This window comes from Schistocerca cancellata, chromosome 3 (assembly GCF_023864275.1).
Source record: "Schistocerca cancellata isolate TAMUIC-IGC-003103 chromosome 3, iqSchCanc2.1, whole genome shotgun sequence".
NCBI lineage: Eukaryota > Metazoa > Arthropoda > Insecta > Orthoptera > Acrididae > Schistocerca > Schistocerca cancellata.
The window spans coordinates 110,016,635-110,042,442 of record NC_064628.1 but is presented as its reverse complement, the minus strand read 5'-3'; the positions used below and the strand labels follow the sequence as shown (position 1 = coordinate 110,042,442).

Sequence of the window (25,808 nt, the reverse complement as noted above, 5' to 3'; positions counted from 1 at the left end):
TTTTCTGTGATTAGTTATTTAGGTAATTGCAGACGGAGGGTCAAAGCCAGCTAAAACCGAATTTTGGCGGTTTTCTGCATAGGTAAGGTAACTTTGAAACTCTAGATCTCGTTAACGGATAATGGCACTGAAAAAAGTTTCAAAATTCCCCAATATTGTCATCTACAGAATAAATGGTAAAAATTTTGATGATCTACCATGAACAGAAATTATAGAAAAGACCATCCTCATAGTTTGTATTTTTCATAGGCAATAATCATGCTTTTTAGGGATTTCATCAGGAACCGCCCATGAACAAATGGTACTTTTATAAATCGTCTAATGTCCACCATTGACCACACCTAATGCAAAAGAACCAACTGAATTGGTCGATTTTTCTGGACTGAAGGAAGTGTGTAATGGTTAAATTTTTGACCTGTGCTGTAGGAGAGCAGCAGAATGTCCGTTATTCCGCTAGATATACAAATAGTCGCTAGGGCAAGGACTATCCAAAACACTTGATCTCTCATCGCTGTGATCAATGGAACACAAGATATGACTCTCTGAGTATCGCGTTTTGGAACATATTGGTATACTGCATTCTCTTGCAAGAAGCAATTGACGCTTGCATATTTTTATACAGAGCCTAGAACGATGTCAACTTTTCAGCGTTTGTAGAATTTCATTATTTTACTCCGCTTCGTAGCCGGATGCCCTAGCTGGTGCCAGAGTCTTCATGGTAACCTAAGGGAGGGAAGTCTTGGGCGCAATATGTCTGTGAATGGTGTAAATTTTGTTCTGTGCGATTTCTCATTTTATCTTTTTGTTTAATTTGGGGACCAGCTTAGCATTTGCATAAATGAAGGCAAGAAACCACCAAAAACTCGCGGTCAAGGTGTCCGGTTTTGTAGCCCGTGATCCTTAATACGCCGCATGGTGTTGATCGGAATCTCGGTCAGTACCCTATCTTCAAATCTAGCGCGCTGCGCATTAGGCTATAGGAGCAGGTCAAGATTCAGATTTCCCAATAGTAGTTTATTTAATTTAGTATAGTATAGTTCTCGTCTCCAATTTGAAACCTCTCCCTGACGTAGCCTATTTTTCCTTGTCTCGTGTAATCTCTTCTCAAGACCGTCCTATTGACTCGTGTAATATAGATATGTCGGTGCAGAACCCGAAAAAATTTGTTCCTTTCGTGATTAATGCTATTACAAACAGATTCACTTAATTATTGAAGTTAAAAAGCTTCTGGGTTGTTAGGCAGTGTCATATTCCTTCAAAGAATCGACGTTTCGACCCCTCTGCTAGGATATTCTTCACGATATTGTGAAGTTCACTGTGGACTGGGCACTGTCAGAGACCAATGACGCCTTCTTTTATAAAGAGGAGTTTCCCGCGTTTGCGCTGGGGAAGTGGGATTATTGAGTAAAAATCTTGGATTGCCACCGGTAGGCCATCGTCATTGGATTGTAAGAGAAGTTACCCCGCGTTACTGCCAAATGCACCCTTGGTCTAGGGCAGTCGACCTTGGGCAGGCTAGCGGCACGGAAGTCATGTTTACTTCCTCGCCGCGCGACTCGGTCTCGGAGTGGTTTACGTGATTCTGCTGTCTTGGCACACGATATTTCATTAGAAAGAGAATGGCTTATGCACACAGAAAATCGATACTGAAGATCAGCTTTTCACATGAATATGCTATACCAGAAGCACTTGAAATCTAACAGTTTATCGAGCAGAAGTGAAGATTGATTGCAAAGATCTTGTTGGTATCCACCTGTCTTTAGTGAACAGTGTGGTGTAAGTGAAACTTATTAATGAAGTACTATGTGACAGAATTCTGCGTGTAACTGGAAGTGTTTCCGTCACTCAGATGGACACGTCGGTGACGTAACTGTGGAACATGAGGGACTTGGACTGCGGACAATACGTGTATTTGAACTCTCGCTAGAGGTGCCTTCAGGGGTATAATTTAAATGGCCAGCCGAAGAGGTGCTAGGGATGTGACCAAGGTGGATACCTCCCTTCCGTGCAGTGGCGACCAATCTCTGGTCCAGGGGACACCCTTTGACTACATGATTGTGTCTACCGACGCTTTTGTGCCTGGCCATCAGGATCCCCAGACGTCTTCGGACATTGAAGATCACATGTACAAGCAAAGGTCGCCCAAGGAACGTCTGAGACGGTGAATCGTCCCGACTGACACCTGGTGGACGCAATCTCAAGACGATGAGGATCACACTTCTCAAGATGTTCACCCGACAGACAATTCCGTGATAGAAGCACCAGCCTGCCCCCCTCCTCCACTTGTCGGAGGTACAACCATCTTCGCACGTACCGGACGCTGTGCCTATGGACGTTGAACAGCAGCTGAGCCTTCTACGGGGTTTCCCTATTTCCCTATGACGTAGGTATTCGTCTGTCTCACTCACACACTACAGAACTTAGCCCTCATTCAGCACAATAGACGTCTGTGAATTTCCCCATCTCGTGGCGAATCTGTGCTCTTTGTGGCGCACGGTCCTGGACGACAGGGTCCGTTTCACAATTCCTAAGGGCTGACTCATTCTGCCATATACTTGAATGAGAGCGAAATGCTCGTTAACGCACACAGAACATGAGAGGGGGAATGTTTATGCAAAATATTTTTGTCCACAGAGGTGGATTCCTACCCTTTTTTGTATTACTTGCAAGCCGTGACCGCGTGTTCACTTCCTTGATGGCGGGAAGCTACGATGCCGGAAGCGTATCACCGTCATCTCCATTAAAGTTACATTCGATGTTAGAAATTTCAGTCGCTTCTAGGACTTTTCTTCTATAAATATTGCTTTCCTTAGCCACAAGACCACAGTTCTCGTGATAATCTGCTGCCGCTGATTTCATACATTTTTCAGCCGCCTGCGGTGTTCGTGCTCTTTAATATGTTCTTTATCAGTTCTTTCTGTTTCACCTGTATACACTTTGCTGCAGCTATATTTCACACGATTATTCTTTATGATTAGATTAAAATCTTTGCCCATATGTAACTATTATTTTTCTTTTTCCTCAGAGAAAAAAAATCTTCAAAACGTAATAAATGCTATATAGCTTGTTTTAGATCTGAAGAACCGTTGAAGGAAAGCACCCTGAAAACATTTTCTGGCATATACTTTCTCCCTATGGTACTAATCTAGACAAGAGAGTATCTGTTGAGACACATGGGATGCTGGGAAGAGAAATGTACTTCGGGTATTTGTTGATTGATCAGGGAGTAATGTGGCCTCCAAAGGCTTCCTTTGTTTATGGTTCATACGCTCCTGTGGAGGTGACTCTAATAAAGTGGCTCGTTGCTTGCTTTAAAATATATCGTTTATTTTGGAGAATCAATGTATTGACTGTAAGTTTATCAAATTATTTACTAGATTCACTTCTCTTTCAGTCATTTATCAGTTCGAAGCTTTATTACTATTTCCAAAAGTTTCATTTTCTTTAAAAATGAGGTAATTTTTCCTCCCATTCTGGACGCATATTCTAATACCGTACGATCCAAACAATGCATCCGTTGTTCTACTTCATGAAAAATCTGATAGAATAACTCAAAGTTTGCAGTATATAATTCTGTAGATCTAAAGAAACAATGTAAATGATAAGCATTGTAGATTCAGATTTGAACCTATCTCGAAATATATCAATTTCAAAAATGATCCTGGTGCTTCTGTTCCGATGGGACACTCCGCATCTGCACTACATGCTATGTCTAATAAACCGGATAACGTCATCAAATAAACATAGAACGTATGTCATCCATGACTAGTGGCAATGAAAGTATTTATTCCAAGGGAAGTTTTATTTTAAATAAGAAACTACTTTGTTGGGAATTTCTGAGAATATACCTGTAATTTAGAAAGGGGCAGCGAGTAAGTTTCTAAAGTTTTATCAGCCGTGCTGCTTAGATCCATGATTACAACTCATCCGGAAATCTACCTGGTATGCGAAAAATTGGACTGAAATTTTCATCCCGCAGTGTACACGCAATAAATGATATGGTATTCAAAGAGGCTCAAGGCGAATAGATTAGTCCCAGTATTATGTAAAGGTTTAATATTTAAGTAAAGTTATTATGCATTTTCGTGTCTGGTACTTTGCACCGCTATGTCAACCAGAAAAACGGGTAGGCTGTGGTATCAAGAAGCTTTCGTTATTTCCAATTAACGAGTTTTGTAACACTAACAATTGTCAACAAAGGATAAAATGCTGCACTCAATGACTAAGAAACTTTTCGTTCAATCATTAAAATAATGGCTGCTGACCGTTTTCAGTAATTAATCTTTACATATATGGAGAATTATTGCGATGGAAATGCGTCCCAAATCCTGAATTGTAAAGACACAGATGTTGGCTTTTCTGAAGTGAGAAATAAGGAAGGGCGTTACCTTTCTCTTCCTTACTTCTCAGGCGACGAAGGTTTTGTTTGAAAACGACTTGTGATGCTCTAGATCGACTATGTTAACGAACACACTGCTTCTTGCGGCTATTGCTTTAGTCCATGAGCATCTAAGCTTTTCTGATGCGTGGCGTGAATCTGAAAGTCGCTGCCTGTGTTTTAGGGTATTTTCTTATGTTAGCTACGATTTATTATAGTGTTACGAAATACTTTTTAGTTACACTGGATCCGTCAGAAGCATGCGAAGACATGAGTTTACAGCATACCTGACAGCACACCTCTGTTTTAAGTAGAATTGACCTTGAATTTGTTAGCTAGTGAAATGGGAAAGGCTTGCTTAATATCAACATAAGAATCGAGATATTTGAATATAAGCAATAGATCGGTACTACTAGTTCCATGTATAGTTCCAAATCACTAGCGACACAAAGAGTAGCAGTTCGACGAGTACACTTTATTCTTCATTAGCGCAAAGTCTATGATCAAATTACGATTGTCCTTGCCTGAACTGCTTTAAATTTTCAATTAACGCTAACTAACACATTATACTTGTGGAAATAGAGACTTATTATCGATATTGAACTTACTTAAACTTCAGCTTGCCGTAAAAAGAAATGAAAATTCTTACACATTTAGCAACTGTGCTGACAAATTAAGAATTCCGCTGTCTTGACATAGTACCATTGGGAACTACATGATGAGCTGCAGCACTTGTTGCATCAAATAATCCGTTCACACAAAGATGGTGATGGTCCATAATCCTTCTGTAATCACAGTTTGTATTTTCATGGTTGCATACCTTGGAAATCGCAACCTACGCTGAAGAGCCGAAGAAACTAGTATATACATGCGTATTCAAATACAGATATATTTAAACAGGCAGAATATACATAAGACAAGTGTCTGGCGCAGTTGTTAGATCGGTTACTGCTGCTACAACGGCAGGTTATCAAGATTTAAGTAAGTTTCTACATGGTGTTATGGTCGGCGCACGAGCGATGGAACATCTCCGAGGTAGCGACGAAGTGGGAATTTTCCTGCACGACCATTTTACGAGTGTATCGTGAATATCAGGAATCTGGTAAAACATCAAATCTCCGACACCGCTGCGGCCAGAAAAAGATCATGCAAGAACGGGATCAACGACGACTGAAGAAAATCGTTCAACGTAACAAAAGCGCAACCCTTCCGCAAATTGCTGCAGATTTCAATGCTGGGCAATCAACAAGTGTCAGCGTGCAAACCATTGAACGAAACATCATCCATATGGCCTTTCGGAGCCGACGGCCCACTTGTGTACCCTTGATGACTGCACGACACAATGCTTTACGCCTCGCCTGGACCCGTCAACACCGACATTGAACTGTTGATGACAGGAAACACGTTGAATGGTCGGACTAGTCTCGTTTCAAATTTTATCGAGCAGATGGATGTGTAGGTCTACGGAGACAACTTCATGAATCCATGGAACGTGCATGTCAGCTGTGGACTATTCCAGCTGGTGGCGGCTCTGTAATGGTGTGGGGCGTGTGCAGTTGGAGTGATATGGGACTCCTGATACGTCTGAATACGCCTCTGACAGGTGCTACGTACGTAAGCATTCTTTCTGATCACCTGCATCCATTCATGTCCGTTGTGCATTCCGATGGACTTGGGCAAGTGCAGCAGTAAAATGCGGCACCCCACACGTGCAGAATTGATACAGAGTGGCTGCATTAACACTCTTCTGAGTTTAAACACTTTCGCTGGCCACCAATCTCCCCAGACATTAACATTATTGAGCATATCTAGGATGCCTTGCAACGTGCTGTTCAGAAGAGACCTCCACTCCCTCGTACTCTTACGGGTTTATGGACATCCCTGCAGGATTCATAGTGTCATTTCCCTCCAGCACTACTTCAGACATTAGTCGAGTCCATGACACGTCATGTTGCGACACTTCTGCCTGCTCGCGGGGTCCCTACACGATATTAGGCAGGTGTACCAGTTTCTTTGGCTCTAATCGTGGACAAGGGCTAATAGTCATACAATTACACATATTACTCCCAGTAACTACAAGCAGTAGAACAGATCACATTTTTAAAACGTAATTGGGGAACGTTCAGTAAGTAATGAAACAATTACTTTCCGAAAGCATCTTGGTTTTATTCAGGACTCCAATACACTATATTATTTCCCACTCTTTGGGCTACAAAACCATATTTTTCGGTTTTGTCTTCGTTTAGTGGGACAGCCTTAGCCCCCCCCCCCTTACTGGAAATGTCTGTATGCGCGCATGGTACCACTCTACTGGTCACTGTCGTAGCCAATGTCCTGCTGCATCACTAACCTCCTCATTATCCACGAACTGCTTCCACGGAGTACGTTCTTCATTGGGCCAAAAAGATGGGATTCAGAAGGCGTTAGATCCAGGCTGTAGGGTGAATGAGGAATAACAGCCCAATAAAGTTTTGTGAGCTCTTTCTGAGTGTGCAGACTTGTGAGGTCTTCCATTGTCATGGAGAAGGAGAAATTCGTTTGCAATTTTGTGGCAACTAACACGCTGATGTCCAGCATTGCAGGAGTTCCAGCCATATGCGGCCGGCCGACAGGTGGAAGATAGGTTCTTCAAAGGAAATTCAGTGACAGCTCTGTTCTGGGAACGCACCTCAGTTACAGGCGCCATTTTGAATGTTACGTATAGCTCTGCGATCTATCCCAACTGCAGGAAACCATAGGGGCTGAGAAGTGGAAATATTCCTTGATGCTCCGGAACAAATTCTGCATTTTTTTTCAACCGAAATTGGTCGAAGAAAAACCTGTGTTTCATTACTTATTGAACATCCCTTGTATATTTTACCATATCCAAGGAGAAAAAGAACCCACGTCTAAACCTTAGTAGTGCTTATCAATTCTCAAGCACCTGTCAGTGGTCTAGAGTTTCTTTTATGCTACCGGAAGTTTTTGTGATGTCATCACATATATTTTAAAATGTTATTTTGGATTCATAAGAAGCATGAGACGTGGGTTTTCATAAAGTGTAATTTCTCAGATTTGTAAGCATGTCAGAGAAGTTGCGCAGACGAAGATAAACATTTAATCCAGGGTTGCCATGTTGTTGCGCTCAAGTAGTATAATGATCAAACACATGGTACCGAAAATGTATGATCTTTCTTTCTGTTTTACTGACGATATTTTATTCGCTTAGTCGATTTCAAAAATTATGCAATTTCGTCTCCAGACTTTTTTTCAGTCCAGCACAGTAATTGGAGTACAGTATATAAAGTGATCCATAAAATAATCAAATCGAAAATCGTATGGTTACGTTTTGGATAACTTCATCTGATTCATTGTATCGCTTTAGCTATGTTGCTTTAGGAACGTCTGGAGACGGAAACTATTTCATTTACAAACAGAGCTTGTGAATTAAAAACTACATGGTACGTGAAATGTCTAATCCTTCTTTCAAACACAATGGAGTCCCGAGTGCGGCACACAGTTTTTATCTGTCAAGAAGTTTCAAAACAGTACACACACTCCAATGCAGAGGGAAAATTTCATTCTACGCAACATATCAGATGGGCAACAAAAAGCACAAACAATTGTAGACGTTTGCTCAGTTCTTCTTAGATACAGTGGACACCTTCCGATTCACTTCTGAGACGTTTCCAAGCCCTTATTTTAGGTCAACGTAACTTAAAAGTTGACTGTTTTTTGATAGCGGCACATTAGCATTAGGTAAAGTCTTACTTATATAGTGGGCGAGTCCGACATAAACTGATGGATTTTCTGAGTCTGTGAGAGTAGACTGCTGAGAATGCTTATATTGGTAATCCTAGGAATCATGGGTGCTCGTCACAGAGTAATTTGGTCTGTTATAACACTTATCATTGTAGAGGCTATTTTGTAGTTACGGCAACAGCTGCTTAGGTTATTCATTGTTACTGTAAATAAATTTCTAAAAATTCTCCAAAATAATCTTAAAAATCCTATAAAAGTTTTTTATTAAATGATTGGAAATTCTTCAAGACCGAATTAGTTGTAAACAAATTCCTGTATTAGGTAACACAGCCAATTTCATACCATTATAGTTGCATCGTCGGTGATAACAACTATGCATTTCATAAAGCTAGAGAAAATGTACGATGTCCCAGCGCTCAAGCTGTAAACCAATTAATTGTGTAATCTCTGAAAAGGTTGCTCATCGAATGGCTAAACTTGAAATTTATACACCATAATGCGAACGTCGAAAGCTGCAAAACTCATGTTCCTTAAAACAGTAAAGCTGTGTTGTAACAGACCCAATATCTAAAAAGTTGTCTCCTTGTTAAACACAGTGCTACAGTATATGCAGTCTTCATTAAAAGAGGAGTGCAGTTCGCATATACAATATTCCTCCAGGTGAATAAAACCAAAGTTCATGAAGATAACCTGTGTCTTTTCTTGTATAATATGACAAGTACTCCGTAACTTCTTACTGACGGGATGTTCTTGCAATTGAATGACCGCGCTTTCTTATTGCCTGTTTATATGTTTTCACCCTGCTTTGCTTGTGTACCAATAGATATGGCTTTCACACTATAGCTTGGCATATTTTTGTACATGACATTATCTTTTACTGGCTTGTTTTAAACCTAATAAAAAATTATTTTGATGTTGCGTACACATTATACGCAATATTACCTTAAATTATTTTTCATTTCGTTTAATTATTGCCATTTTCTACTACTACTTTGTATATATTTTTCATACACCATAACTGTATCTGTTTACACCATCAATATTGCATCTTCATTATGAATTTCTTATTTTTGATTTATTACTAAATGTGCTTCATGTATTGCACATTGAATTGCAGATTTGCTACGTCTCGTTGCAATGAGACATTGAGTTCCATAGTTGTCTTAATAGACCTGATGTGCTCACGACTTCTATCTACACTCCTGGAAATTGAAATAAGAACACCGTGAATTCATTGTCCCAGGAAGGGGAAACTTTATTGACACATTCCTGGGGTCAGATACATCACATGATCACACTGACAGAACCAGAGGCACATAGACACAGGCAACAGAGCATGCACAATGTCGGCACTAGTACAGTGTATATCCACCTTTCGCAGCAATGCAGGCTGCTATTCTCCCATGGAGACGATCGTAGAGATGCTGGATGTAGTCCTGTGGAACGGCTTGCCATGCCATTTCCACCTGGCGCTTCAGTTGGACCAGCGTTCGTGCTGGACGTGCAGACCGCGTGAGACGACGCTTCATCCAGTCCCAAACATGCTCAATGGGGGACAGATCCGGAGATCTTGCTGGCCAGGGTAGTTGACTTACACCTTCTAGAGCACGTTGGGTGGCACGGGATACATGCGGACGTGCATTGTCCTGTTGGAACAGCAAGTTCCCTTGCCGGTCTAGGAATGGTAGAACGATGGGTTCGATGACGGTTTGGATGTACCGTGCACTATTCAGTGTCCCCTCGACGATCACCAGTGGTGTACGGCCAGTGTAGGAGATCGCTCCCCACACCATGATGCCGGGTATTGGCCCTGTGTGCCTCGGTCGTATGCAGTCCTGATTGTGGCGCTCACCTGCACGGCGCCAAACACGCATACGACCATCATTGGCACCAAGGCAGAAGCGACTCTCATCGCTGAAGACGACACGTCTCCATTCGTCCCTCCATTCACGCCTGTCGCGACACCACTGGAGGCGGGCTGCACGATGTTGGGGCGTGAGCGGAAGACGGCCTAACGGTGTGCGGGACCGTAGCCCAGCTTCATGGAGACGGTTGCGAATGGTCCTCGCCGATACCCCAGGAGCAACAGTGTCCCTAATTTGCTGGGAAGTGGCGGTGCGGTCCCCTACGGCACTGCGTAGGATCCTACGGTCTTGGCGTGCATCCGTGCGTCGCTGCGGTCCGGTCCCAGGTCGACGGGCACGTGCACCTTCCGCCGACCACTGGCGACAACATCGATGTACTGTGGAGACCTCACGCCCCACGTGTTGAGCAATTCGGCGGTACGTCCACCCGGCCTCCCGCATGCCCACTATACGCCCTCGCTCAAAGTCCGTCAGCTGCACATACGGTTCACGTCCCCGCTGTCGCGGCATGCTACCTGTGTTAAAGACTGCGATGGAGCTCCGTATGCCACGGCAAACTGGCTGACACTGACGGCGGCGGTGCACAAATGCTGCGCAGCTAGCGCCATTCGACGGCCAACACCGCGGTTCCTGGTGTGTCCGCTGTGCTGTGCGTGTGATCATTGCTTGTACAGCCCTCTCGCAGTGTCCGGAGCAAGTATGGTGGGTCTGACACACCGGTGTCAATGTGTTCTTTTTTCCATTTCCAGGAGTGTATGAACATCGTTGTTCATATTAATTTTACTTCATAATTATTTGGTTGTATCCATTTGATGTAAGCTTTATTATACTGTTGAACTTATTTTATACTTTATTGTATCAACAATTTTTTTAACCTGATTGAGGCCTGACAAAGACGATGCTGAAGTGTTGAAACTAGAAGCCAAAGTAAAGTTTTCAAAAACAACGGCTAATAGTGTATATTCCTACAATAGTAATCCGGAGGTCTCGGGTTTAATTCTTGGTGAGTCCTACGAATTTTATTACGACCTATTTCACCTAAGGCAGTTTTTGTACAATGAGCGATGAAAACATTTCCCTCTGAGGGCGTTGAAGGAGTGCACATGCAACGTATCGCGACTCTGTTGGGCCCCAGGAATTGGTCTGGTATTCGTGTCGTTCTGAAGTGGTAACGGTGAATGAGGAAACGTAAACTCTGACGACGTTATTAACAAATACACCCAAACAGTACCGTTGTGCTGATATTCGCTCTTGGCTGCCGAAGAACAAACGCCGGTAGGCATCCATCAGAGAACGAAGAATATGCGCGGGGCAACATGTCTGTCGAATATTACCTCTGTGGAGTGGTGCGCCAGTTTCCGTGCTGGTCGCGATTCGACACAAGATCCCGGTCGTTCTGACAAGGTAGCATGACAAGTGGGTGACACTCGAGCACCCGCCCTAAAGTCCTAATCTGTCCCCATGCGATTATCACGCCTTCGGTCCTTTAAAAAAAAGGTCTTAAAGGGTCGAAGGTTCCTGTCGTCCCGGACGAGAAGTGCAACAGATAGTTACGGACTCCTTCACCCACCAGGACATAGTTTTTTTTTTTTTTTTCGCGAACGGATTTCTTCAACCTGTTCTGTCGGTGGGTTGATTTGCCTTAACGCTCACAGCGATTTTGCCCTGCTGGCACACCGATTCTGGACTACGGCATTATAACGGAAACATACGACCGCCCGTTATAAACGTAAAAAAAATCTGAGTTGAACCGCATTTGGGAGTCCACGTGAAACTTTGGGTCTTCCTATAACTGGTTGGGTATGTGTGGTGTGCGTACTGTAAGACCTTCGGTAGACACACCATCAGATTAGTTGACTTGTCACTCTAACAAAGTAGGCGAGTGTCAGCAATATGTCTCATGGTCTTATCGTGGCGTGTTTATCTTCTGCCGTTAGGTCAGACGATAGAAATGCCACTTGCACGCTTAGAGTAGCAGATTGACGGTGACCAACTTTAAACAGAACTTGATTGATTTTCACACACATTTATTAAAATAATAAAAATCATAGATATTATGTAACTTGATTCTGGATGGTGTTTACAATTGACAATCTGAAGTTCCTTTGGTCTTGGTAAGTTAATCTTATTCTCACATATCTCTGATACTTGACAAAGTGTCTATACGTTTCTCTTCATGGCTACGTTCAGGAATATGTTAATCTGATTAGGCGCAGACTGTAACTTGACTACAGACTAATGCAGACTGACTGATCGGAGGTCTGTACACTCGTTATAATACCTCGCGCGTTCAGGTATCACTGCGGAGTGTGATCCGCGAGGAGAAAAGGTTCTACGTTAGCAGCAATCTCATTGGCTGCGTGACATATTAATACGCAGGTCGGCGGAAGCAGAATTTGGTCCGTCTCTAAGACAGCGCCATCTCGTAGTGCGGAGACGGACGAGCGGTGCGCCTGCGCTGTTCTGCTTAGATGGGCGCGCTCTAGTGGGAAAGTCGTGTATGCGCTGACTACGCGGAACTACACTCCTGGAAATGGAAAAAAGAACACATTGACACCGGTGTGTCAGACCCACCATACTTGCTCCGGACACTGCGAGAGGGCTGTACAAGCAATGATCACACGCACGGCACAGCGGACACACCAGGAACCGCGGTGTTGGCCGTCGAATGGCGCTAGCTGCGCAGCATTTGTGCACCGCCGCCGTCAGTGTCAGCCAGTTTGCCGTGGCATACGGAGCTCCATCGCAGTCTTTAACACTGGTAGCATGTCGCGACAGCGTGGACGTGAAGCGTATGTGCAGTTGACGGACTTTGAGCGAGGGCGTATAGTGGGCATGCGGGAGGCCGGGTGGACGTACCGCCGAATTGCTCAACACGTGGGGCGTGAGGTCTCCACAGTACATCGATGTTGTCGCCAGTGGTTGGCGGAAGGTGCACGTGCCCATCGACCTGGGACCGGACCGCAGCGACGCACGGATGCACGCCAAGACCGTAGGATCCTACGCAGTGCCGTAGGGGAGCGCACCGCCACTTCCCAGCAAATTAGGGACACTGTTGCTCCTGGGGTATCGGCGAGGACCATTCGCAACCGTCTCCATGAAGCTGGGCTACGGTCGCGCACACCGTTAGGCCGTCTTCGGCTCACGCCCCAACATCGTGCAGCCCGCCTCTAGTGGTGTCGCGACAGGCGTGAATGGAGGGACGAATGGAGACGTGTCGTCTTCAGCGATGAGAGTCGCTTCTGCCTTGGTGCCAATGATGGTCGTATGCGTGTTTGGCGCCGTGCAGGTGAGCGCCACAATCAGGACTGCATACGACCGAGGCACACAGGGCCAACACCCGGCATCATGGTGTGGGGAGCGATCTCCTACACTGGCCGTACACCACTGGTGATCGTCGAGGGGACACTGAATAGTGCACGGTACATCCAAACCGTCATCGAACCCATCGTTCTACCATTCCTAGACCGGCAAGGGAACTTGCTGTCCCAACAGGACAATGCACGTCCGCATGTATCCCGTGCCACCCAACGTGCTCTAGAAGGTGTAAGTCAACTACCCTGGCCAGCAAGATCTCCGGATCTGTCCCCCATTGAGCATGTTTGGGACTGGATGAAGCGTCGTCTCACGCGGTCTGCACGTCCAGCACGAACGCTGGTCCAACTGAGGCGCCAGGTGGAAATGGCATGGCAAGCCGTTCCACAGGACTACATCCAGCATCTCTACGATCGTCACCATGGGAGAATAGCAGCCTGCATTGCTGCGAAAGGTGGATATACACTGTACTAGTGCCGACATTGTGCATGCTCTGTTGCCTGTGTCTATGTGCCTGTGGTTCTGTCAGTGTGATCATGTGATGTATCTGACCCCAGGAATGTGTCAATAAAGTTTCCCCTTCCTGGGACAATGAATTCACGGTGTTCTTATTTCAATTTCCAGGAGTGTATGTACACAACAGTATGTACTACAAACGTCGTAAAAAGCAACGATATGCCACCTCCAATAGAACTATGTGTGGTGAAGCACTATGATTTGCAAACTAATTTTTGGGCTGATGACTACTTTACTTTTTCTGTTTTTTCCTTTCAGTTTCAGTGGCAGCTACCAGTACGTTACGTCGCACCTGATCAACACGACAGAAGGCGCCAGGCTGCTGTCGTACATGGAAGCGTCGTACCGCGGCCAAGACAGGTGAGCTGCAGGCTGCTGTGTTCTCGAGGCTGGCATGCCAGCGGCTGCTGACTGGCGCCTCCTGCCACCAGTCACGCATGTCAGCCTGCCTGCCTGAGTGGCGCCAAGTGGCACATCCTGGAGGGTGCGCGCTGCGATACGCTGCAATTTCGGCATTAGTGGCGCCCTATTAGGCCGATTTAGCGGCTGCGCCCTACGGTGGCGGCCAAGATTCTGCAGAGCGCAGTAAGCCGATTACACAGCCTCCCGCTATCGTTACGATACAGAATTCGCGTAATGTTGAAAATAACGCTCAAGTTTTTGAGGATCATCGGTACGGGAAGAAATTTTAATACCAAAAAGGTGCCCCACGGAAGTGTGAAGGAATGGCTGCTATTCTCTGTAGACACAGACGATATGACAGATAAAGCGAGTGCAAATCTGTGACTTTTCGTTGATGATTCTCAAACGTACGGAAAAGTGACATCGTTGAGCGTCTGTAGGACGATACAGGATGAGTCGGGAAGAATCCCCATTTAGTTTGCTATTCACAATATACATAAATGACCTGGTGGATGACATCGGAAGTTCACTGAGGCTTTTTGCAGATGATGCTGTGGTGTACCGAGAGGTTGTAACAATGGAAAATTGTATTGAAATGCAGGAGGATCTGCAGCGAATTGACGCATGGTGCAGGGAATGGCAATTGAATCTCAATGTAGACAAGTGTAATGTGCTGCGAATATACAGAAAGATAGATCCTTTATCATTTAGCTACAAAATAGCAGGTCAGCAACTGGAAGCAGTTAATACCATAAATTATCTGGGAGTACGCATTAGGAGTGATTTAAAATGGAATGATCATATAATGTTGATCGTCGGTAAAGCAGACGCCAGACTGAGATTCATTGGAAGAATCCTGAGGAAATGCAATCCGAAAACAAAGGAAGTAGGTTACAGTACGCTTGTTCGCCCACTGCTTGAGTACTGCTCAGCAGTGTGGCATCCGTGCCAGATAGGGTTGATAAAAGACATAGAGAAGATCCAACGGAGAGCAGCGCGCTTCGTTACAGGATCATTTAGTAATCGCGAAAGCGTTACGGAGATGATAGATAAACTCCAGTGGAAGACTCTGCAGGAGAGACGCTCAGTAGCTCGGTACGGGCTTTTGTCAAAGTTTCGAGAACATACCTTCACCGAAGAGTCAAGCAGTATATTGCTCCCTCCTACGTATATCTCGCGAAGAGACCATGAGGATAAAATCAGAGAGATTAGAGCCCACACAGAGGCATACCGACAATCCTTCTTTCCACGAACAATACGAGACTGGAATAGAAGGGAGAACCGATAGAGGTACTGAAGGTACCCTCCGCCACACACCGTCAGGTGGCTTGCGGAGTATGGACGTAGATGTAGATGTAGATGTAGAGGGATAAATGACAGCGTTCTTTGAGCGTCTGTAGGACGATATAGGATGAGTCGGGAAGAATCCCCATTTAGAGGGATAAATGACAGCGTTCTTTAAATGTAAAACATCGTTTCTGTGAAACAAAACTAGCTCTTTATTCACATGAAGTGTTGAGTGCTATTGACAAGGGATTTCAGATCGATTCCGTATTTCTGAATTTCCGGAAGGCTGTTGACACTGTACCATACAAGCGGCTGGTAGTGAAATAGCGTGCTTATGGAATATCGTCTCAGTTATGTGACTGGATATGCGATTTCCTGTCAGAGAGGTCACAGTTCGTAGTAATTGACGAGTAAAACAGAAGTGATTTCTGGTGTTCCCCAAGGTAGTGTTATAGGCCCTTTTCGGAGACAATCGGAGCAGCCGTCTTCGGTTGTTTGTAGATGACGCTGTCGTTTATCGACTAATAAAGTCATCAGAAGATCAAAACAAACTGGAAAACTATTTAGAAAACATATCCGAATGGTGCGAAAAGTGGCAGTTGACTCTAAATAACGAAAAGTGTGAGCTTATCCACATGAGTACTGAAAGAAACTCGTTAAACTTCGGTTACAGGATAAATCAGTCAAATCTAACAGCCGCAAATTCGACTAAATACCTAGGTATTACAGTTACGAACAACTTAAATTGGAAGGAACACATGGAAAATGTTGTGGGGAGGGCTAACCAAAGACTGCGTTTTATTGGCAGGGCACATAGAAAATGTAACAGACCTACTAAGGAGACTGCCTACACTACGCTTGTCCGTCCTCGTTTAGAATACCGCTGCGCGGTGTGGGATCCTTACCAGGTAGGACTGACGGAGTACATCGAAAAAGTTCAAAGAAAGGCAGCACGTTTTGTATTATCGCGAAATACGGGAGAGAGTGTCACAGAAATGATACAAGATTTGGGCTGCAAATCATTAAAAGAAAGGCGTTTTTCGTTGCGACGGAATCTTCTCACGAAATTTCAATCACTAACTTTCTTCTCCGAATGCGAAAATATTTTGTTGACACCGACCTACATAGGGCGGAACCATCACCATGATGAAATAAGGGAAATCAGAGCTCGTACGAAAAGATTTAGGGTTCATTCTTTCCACGCGCTATACGAAATTGGAATAATAGAGAGTTGTGAAGGTGGTTCGATGAACCCTCTGCCAGGCACTTAAATGTGATTTGCAGAGTATCCTTGTAGATGTAGATGTAGATGTAAACTTGTGCGGATGGATAGATTTGCTTCTTGACACAGACATATAGGTTAAATATCGAGGTCTAGCGTTGCAAAGTCACACGAAATGGAACAAGTATTTTTAGGTAGTTTTAGGGAACTCAAATGGTCGATTTCGGTTTACAGGGGAGTATAGTTCATCCTAAAGGTGACCGCGTTCAGAACACTTGCGCAGCCCATTCTTGAGTACTGTTAGAGTGTTTTGGATCTCCACCAGTTCAGATTAAAGGAGAACATCGAAGCAGTTCAGAGGCGTGCTGCTACATAGAAGTGTACTTGCTGAAAAAGAAGGGAAATAAGATCGAGGACACGGTTATTTTATTGTCAAGTGAAATGTCAGCTAGTTCACCACCATAGGGGTATGTGGTAACGGAGGCAGAGCAAATGAAACAAACGTGTCACTTTAATGGGTACTCAAACAGTCACTTCAATACATAGTGTACCCTTCTCTGTCGGCAACGCATGCTTCTATTCTAGCATGCAAACGATCATAAAAGCGTCGAATGGAATCGTAAGATAGATTATCACAAGTATCTTGTGTCTTTTGTGGAATATGGTAGTAGTCCTTGCACGCTCTGGAGAACGAGTAAGTTCGCGCTTCATCGTGCCACATGCGTATTCCTGATCTGGAGATCTTGCTCTGCAGGCCATTTGTTGTAGACCTCGAAGAACACGTTGTATCGCAGCAGCCATGAGAGTACGTGCATTGTGCTGCTAAAAAGGCACACCATCTCCCTGTCAAAGAAAAGACAGTAGTACGGTGATTACAGCCTGTGCAATATAGCGGGCACTGGTTACTTATCCCTGCAGAAACACCAAATGTGACGGAGATGACTGTTCGCAAAAGATATGTGCTACGACGTTCTAACCGTTTGTTACAGCAACACAAAACATGTCTACTTCTCACAAAAGGTACCACAGCACTCGTGCCTCCATTCACTCTTCCCACCATATCTACATCTACTCGGCAAGCTACCTATTAGTGTGTGGCGGAAGGTATTTTCGGTACCACTATTTGATCCTTCAAACCTTGTTCCACTCGCGAATAGTGCGTGGGAACAATGATTGTCGGTAGCCTCTGTATAGCCTCTAATTCCTCGAATTTTCTCCTCATGGTCAATAAGCCAGGTGTCTGTGGAGGCAAGTAATATGTTGTCCGACTCCTCCTGAAAAGTGCTGTTCCGTATCGTCTGCCAGTGTAGTTTATTTAGCATCTCTGTAACGCTCTCTCGCCAGCTAAACGATCCCGTGACGAAATCGGCCGCTCTTCGTTGGATCTTTTCTATATCCTCTATCAGTCCTGCCTTATAGGATTTCCAGAGAGGTGAACAATACTCGAGGATCGGGCGAACAAGCGCCTTATAAGCCACTTCTTTCGTGAATGAGTTACATTTCCTTACGATTTTTTCGATGAGTCTGAGTGTGGTGTCTGCTTTTCCCACTATCTGGTTTATATGGTCATTCCACTTAAGATCGCTCTGGACAGCTACGCCTAGATATTTTACAGCAGACGCTGTCTCCAGCTGTTTGTCATCGATAGTGTATATTGGGTTGTCGGGTGTTCTGCCGCATATCAGCGTCGTACTTGCACGATATTTCGGTAGCGTAACTCATTACCTTCATCAGGTGCGACAGTCTCAGGTCGCACCTGATGAAGGTAACGAGTTACGCTACCGAAATATCGGTTGATATCCGGCAGAACAGCCAACAACCCAAGATGTCATTAGATCGCTGGGAAAGCCTGAAGAATTACATCAATAGTGTAGCTGTACAGTAGTGGATTTTTTTCCCTATGTATTCGCAATACGTTACATTTATTTACGTTCAGGGTCAACTGCCAAAGCCTGCACCATTCGTCAATTCTCTGCAGGTCGTTCTGCAAATTCTTACTATCTTCTGCCGTTGATACTTTGGTACAGACACCTGCATCATCTACGAAAAGCCTTAAAGAGCATCCGACGCTTTCTACTGGGACATTTATGTATATTGCACACAGCAACGGTCCTATCACACTTCCCTGTGGTACTCCGGATATTACCTTTACATCTGTCGATTTTGTTCCGTTAAGAGCGACGTGTCGAGATCTATCTGCAAGGAAGTCTTGAATCTAATCACGAGTCTGCTCAGATACTTCGTAAGCTCCTATTTTTTCATTAAACGGCAATGCGGGACGATGTCAAGTGCCTTACGGAAATCAAGGAACCTCGGTATCAACCTGAGCACCGTTGTCCGCTCTGATGAGGATCTTATTGAGGAACAGGGCAAGCTGTGTATCGCAGGATCTCTGTTTGAGGAATCCATGTTGATTTTTATAGAGGAGATGTCGATTTTTCGAAAAGTCATAATTCTTGAGAAAAAACATGTTCCATAATTCTACGACAGACTGACGTCAACGATATAGGTCTATAATTGAGTGGCTCTGTCTTACAGCATTTCTTAAAAACGGGAACGACCTGCGCTTTTTTCCAGTCGTTAAGTACCCTTCTTTGCTCAAGCGATCTACGATAAATTACTGCTAGAAGGGGAGCAAGTTCTTTCACATAATCCTAATAGAATCTTATATGTATCTTATCTGGTCCTGACGACTTTCCACTACTAAGCGATTGTAGCTGCTTTTCAGTTCCGCTATGGGCTATCTCAATATCTGCCATTTCGACGTTCGCACGACGATTGAAAGGAGGGACAGTGTTACGATATTCCACGATGAAACAACTTCGGAAGACCGGATTCAGTATATGCGTCTTAGTAATAGTAGTAGCTTTATTAGTTTTAGTTTAGTTGCAGTTATGTCATGTTCCATAGATCGTTTTCCCGATAATTTTCTTGGTATGATGTGGAACAAGTCAGATTACAAGATATATATCTACACATGAATAGTGCTAATATTAATATTACTGAAATTTTTAGTTCTACAAATGCAACTACATTTAGAGATACTTTTTTTACCAGTTCTGAAACAGAAACTCGTCCATAGAATAGAAGGAGTTGTCCAAAAAGAATGATTTTAAGCTAGATTTAAAACTTGATTTGCTACCTTCCACACACTTTATGTTGTTGGGCAAATGTTCAAAAATTTTTGTTGCGGAATAATGTACTCCTTTTTGAGCAACTGACAGCTTCAATAACGGATAGGAAAGGTCATTTTTACCTCTAGTGTTGTACATATGAACATCACTGTTCTTGGGGAATTGAGCTGGATTATTTGTAACGAATTTAATTAGCGAATATATGTACTCTGATGGTGTAGTTAAAATACATAACTCTTTGAAAAGATGCCTACATGACGTCCTTGGGTGAACAGCACTAATTATTCTCACTGCTCTCTTTTGTGCAACCAATACTTTGTGTCTAAGTCATGAGTTATCCCAGAAAACTATTCCATAAGACATTGTTGAATGGAAATATGCGAAGTACGTTAGGAGGCTGATCTGTTTATTATCAAGACTAGCGATTATACGAAGAGCGAAAGAAGCTGAACTTAGTTGTTTGAGAAGCTCAGTAATATGCTTCTTCCAGTTCAAGTTGTCAGCAATGTGAACACCTAAAAATTTGGAGAAATCTACCCTGTTAACTGAGCCCTATTCATATGCTACATCAACTGTCGGTATGACTCTATTCGGTGTACAAAACTGGATATAGTGCGTTTTTTCAAAATTAAGAGAGAGTCCATTTTCTGAGAACCACTTAATAATTCTTTGCAAGACATCTTTAACAACATCTTCAGCTGCTTTTCTGGAATGGGATTTATTATAACACTCTTGTCATCTGCAAAAAGTACTGGTTCCGTTTGCTGAACGTTAGGTGAGAGGTCATTCACATGAATAAGGAACAGCAGAGGACCTAAAATTATTCATCTGTAGATCTCTTTTTGCAAGGATATAGGACATATCAAAGTATTTACAAATTTAGATCAATTTAAAATAAGCTAATTCGTATACACATTTATTTACAGACTTCTAGTTAGAGACATTCATTAGATTTACTCCTGGTATACAATACTTTTTTTTATAAATAACTTATTAAATGATGTACTGCCACATTATTCACTCATATCTCACTATCAGTCACTGCAAAAACTATACACACAGTGTTTCATAACACTTCACTCACTACACACACACACACACACACACACACACACACACACACTGGTGATCTCTGGGTCATTTTCTGTACTGCAGCTTCCCATTTGCTATCCTGAAAAACTGAGTCAGCATCCCTCCATAATGAGTGAGATGTTGAGCTCAGAAACTCTAGAAAGCTCTAGAAAGGAAAAAAGAAGGAAAAAAACATAAAGTGAAGATGTTGGGTGTAATGTTGGATATTTTACAATCATTATTATTATTATTATTAATTTTTAAAACATTTTTTTAATCAAACCCCTACTTTGTTTTAGCTAAGTAATCCTACAATGTATAAAATCTATTGCATAACAGGTACTTTTTAGCTGCCTTTTTAAATAAGTGTATTTTTGCAATTTCTTTAATCTCTATTGGTAATTTATTGTACAGTTTTATTCCTTGGTAGAAGATGCTGTTTTGCATTTTATATTTGTTTTTTCTTGGTAAATGTAAGTTGAGTCTATCTCTTTTGCATGGTCATGGATAGGGCTGTTTGTGCAGTAGTTACTAATGTTATTTTTGATGTGTGCAACTGACTGGTAAATGTATTCACATGGAGCATTTAAAATCCCCAGTTTTTGGAACAGATCTTTACAATGAGCTTGACCAGTATTTTTGGTTATTATTCTTATGGCTCATTTCTGGAGTTTGAAAATTGTGTTCATATTTTGTCCATTTGTTCCCAAAAAAAGAATGCTTTAGCTAAGAACTGAGTGTACATATGAGTAATATGTAACTAAAAGACACTGCATGTCACACACTGATGATAGGATTCTAAGGGCATAATATGCTGATGACATTTAAAAGTACCTTTGTGTGTTCACACCACTTCAACTGAGAATCAATATTCATTCATAGAAATTTTTCATTTCCTATACAATGTGTAGAGGTACCATCTACATTTAATTTAACATTGTCATTTTTCAACTTCAAACAGAAATTCATGGCATTAGTTTTCTTTATGTTCAATCTCACTTTATTGCTTATTGACCAATCATAAACTTCCTTGAGAGTTTCATTTGCATTCTAGGCAAGGAGTTCTCTTGTTTTCTCAGTGACTATAATATTGCTGACATCAGCAGACAGAATTTTTTCACCATGAGTAACACTACTGGGAAAGTCATTGATGTTTATCAGGAACAGTACTGGTCCTAATATGCTACCTTGCCGAAATGCTATATTAATGTATTTTGGTTCTGATAAGTGTATTACTAAATGTTTAGATGTATCTGAAGTGTGTGTTATGTCTAATCTTTGTACCCTGTTTGTTAGTTATGATTGAAACCAGTCATTAGCTACCCCTCTTATTCCTAATGCTTCTAATTTATGTAATAGAATCTTGTGGTCGACTGTATCAAACGCCTTAGAAAGATCCAAAAATATGCCTAAGACACACTCATCATTATCAAGAGCATCAAGTGCAACTTTTGTGAATTCTTCTATGGCTGACTCCGTATTTTTGCCACTTCAGAAACTAAACTACGATTCGCTTAAAATATGGTATTTATCCAGGTAATTCATTAATCTGCCTTTCATAATATTTTCTATTATTTTTGAGAATGGTGACAGCAGGGAAATGGGCCGGTAATTTTCTGTGTCTTCTGCATTACCTTTGTTGAGCAAAGGTACAACTCTTGCCTGTTTTAACTGCTCTGGAAATGTCCCTGATGAGAGGGATTCTTTATTATATTTGTTAAGGGACCTCGTATAATCCCTACGAATTGTTTCAAGTACAAACACTGGTACTTCTTCTAAGCCTACTGACTTTATTTTTTATTTTTTGAATAGTTTTCTTGACTTCATTCTCTGTGGTTGGGAGTAGCATCATTGTGTTTAATGTAACATTATTTACAGGTGTTATGTATGTTTGCTCCCTCCCCCCCCCCCCATGAACCATGGACCTTGCCACTGGTGGGGAGGCTTGCATGCCTCAGCGATACAGATAGCTGTACTGTAGGTGCAACCACAGCAGAGGGGTATCTGTTGAGAGGCCAGACAAACGTGTGGTTCCTGAAGAGGAGCAGCAGCCTTTTCAGTAGTTGCAGGGGCAATAGTCTGGATGATTGACTGAACTGGCCTTGTAACACTAACCAAAATGGCCTTGCTGTGCTGATACTGCAAATGGCTGAAAGCAGGGGGCAACTACAACCATAATTTTTCCCGAGGGCATGCAGCTTTACTGTGTGGTTAAATGATGATGGCGTCCTGTTGGGTAAAATATTCCGGAGGTAAAATAGTCCCCCATTCGGATCTCAGCGTGGGGACTACTCAAGAGGACGTCTTTATCAGGAGAAAGAACACTGGCGTTCTACAGATCGGAGCGTGGAATGTCAGATCCCTTAATCGGTCAGGCAGGTTAGAGAACTTAAAAGGGAAATGGATAGGTTAAAGTTAGATATAGTGGGAATTAGTGACGTTCGGTGGCAGGAGGAACAAGACTTTTGGTCAGGTGTATACAGTGTTATAAATATAGAATCAAATAGGGGTAATGCTGGAGTAGGTTTAATAATGAATAAAAAAAAGAGGATTGCGGGTAAGCTACTACAAACAGCATAGTGAACGCATTATTGTGCCCAAAATAGACACGAAGCCCACGCCTGCTACAGTACTACAAGTATATATGCCAACTAGCTCTGCAGATGATGAAGAAATTGAAGAAATGTATGATGAGATAAAAGAAATTATTCAGGTAGTAAAGGGAGACGAAAGTTTAATTGTCATGGGTAACTGGAATTCGATAGTAGGAAAAGGAAGAGAAGGAAACGTAGTAGGTGAATATGGATTGGTGGTAAGAAATGAAAGAGGAAGCCGCCTGGTAGAATTGTGCACAGAGCATAACTTAATCATAGCTAACACTTGGTTCAAGAATCATGAAAGAAGGTTGTACACATAGATGAATCCTGGAGATACTAAAAGGTTTCAGATAGATTATATAATGGTAAGACAGAGATTTAGGAACCAGGTTTTAAATTGTGAGACTTTTCCAGGGTGGATGTGGACTCTGACCACAATCTATTGGTTATGAACTATAGATTAAAACTGAAGAAACTGCAAAAAGGTGGAGATGGGACCTGGATAAACTGACTAAACCAGAGGTTGTACAGAGTTTCAGGGAGAGCATAAGGGAACAATTGACAGGAATGGGGTAAGAAGTACAGTAGAAAATGAATGGGTAGTTTTGAGGGATGAAGTACTGAAGGCAGCAGAGGATCAAGTAGGTAAAAAGACGTGATCTAGTAGAAATCCTTGGGTTACAGAAGAAATATTGAATTTAGTTGATGAAAGGAGAAAATATAAAAATGCAGTAAATGAAGCAGGCAAAAAGAAACACAAACGTCTCAAAAATGAGATCGACAGAAAGTGCAAAATGGCTAAGCATTGATGGCTAGAGGACAAATGTAAGGATGTAGAGGCTTATCTCACTAGGAGTAAGATAGATACTGCCTACAAGAAATTTAAAGAGACATTTGGAGAAAAGAGAACCACTTGTATGAATATCAAGAGCTCAGATGCAATTCCAGTTCTAAGCAAAGAAGGGAAAGCAGAAAGGTGGAAGGAGTATATAGAGAGTCTATACAGGGGCGATGTACTTGAGGACAATATTATGTAAATGGAAGAGGATATAGATGAAGATGAAATGGGAGATATGATACTGCGTGAAGAGTGTGACTGAAAGACCTAAGTCGAAACAAGGCCCCGGGAGTAGACAACATTCCATTAGAACTACTGACAGCCTTGGGAGAGCCAGTCCTGACAAAACTCTACCATCTGGTGAGCAAGATGTATGAGACAGGTGAAATACCCTCAGACTTCAAGGAGAATATAATAATTCCAATCCCAAAGAAAGCAGGTGTTGACAGATGTGAAAATTACGAACTATCAGTTTAATAAGTCACAGCTGCAAAATACTAATGCGAATTCTTTACAGACGAATGGAAAAACTGGTAGAAGCCGACCTTGGTGATGATCAGTTTGGATTCCGTAGAAATGTTGGAACACGTGAGGCAATACTGATCCTATGACTTACCTTAGAGGATAGATTAAGGCAAGGCAAACCTACATTTCAAGCACTTGTAGACGTAGAGAAAGCTTTTGACAATGTTGGCTGGGATACTCTCTTTCAAATTCTGAAGGTGGCAGGGGTAAAATACAGGGAGCGAAGGCTATTTACAATTCGTACAGACATCAGATGACTGTTATAAGAGTCGAGGGACATGTATGAGAAGGAGTGGTTGGGAAAGGAGTGAGACAAGCGTTGTAGCCTCTCCCCGATGTTATTCAATCTGTATATTGATCAAGCAATAAAGGAAAGAAAAGAAAAATTCGGAGTAGGTATTAAAGTCCACGGAGAAGAAATAAAAACGTTGAGGTTCGCCGATGACACGGTAAATCTGTCAGAGACAGCAAAGGACTTGGCAGAGCAGTTGAACGTAATGGACAGTGTCTTGAAAGGAGGATATAAGATGAACATCAACAAAAGCAAAACGAGGATAATGGAATGTAGCCGAATTAAGTCGGGTGATGCTGAAGGAATTAGATTAGGAAATGAGACGATTAAAGTAGTAAAGGAGTTTTGCTATTTGGGGAACAAAATAACTGATGATGGTCGAAGTAGAGAGTATATACAATGTAGACTGGCAATGGCCAGGAAAGCGTTTCTGAAGAAGAGAAGTGTGTTGGGAAGTCGTTTCTGAAAGTATTGTAAGGAGTGTAGCTATGTATGGAAGTGAAACATGGACAATAAATAGTTTGGACAAGAAGAGAATAGAAGCTTCGTAAATGTGGTGCCACAGAGGAATGCTGAAGATTAGATGAGAAGATCACATAACTAATGAGGAGGTATTGAACAGAAT

The 25,808-nt window shown here is 42.6% G+C and overlaps 1 protein-coding gene across 1 annotated transcript in view; it reads left to right on the top strand.

Annotated features, from left to right (window-relative positions):
- Positions 1–25,808, top strand: part of LOC126176056 (uncharacterized) — a 135,087-nt gene that overhangs the window by 97,703 nt on the left and 11,576 nt on the right. The window contains exon 5 of the mRNA XM_049923188.1: positions 14,074–14,175. Coding sequence (XP_049779145.1) covers positions 14,074–14,175 — 102 coding nt within the window. The remainder of the gene's footprint in view (positions 1–14,073; positions 14,176–25,808) is intronic.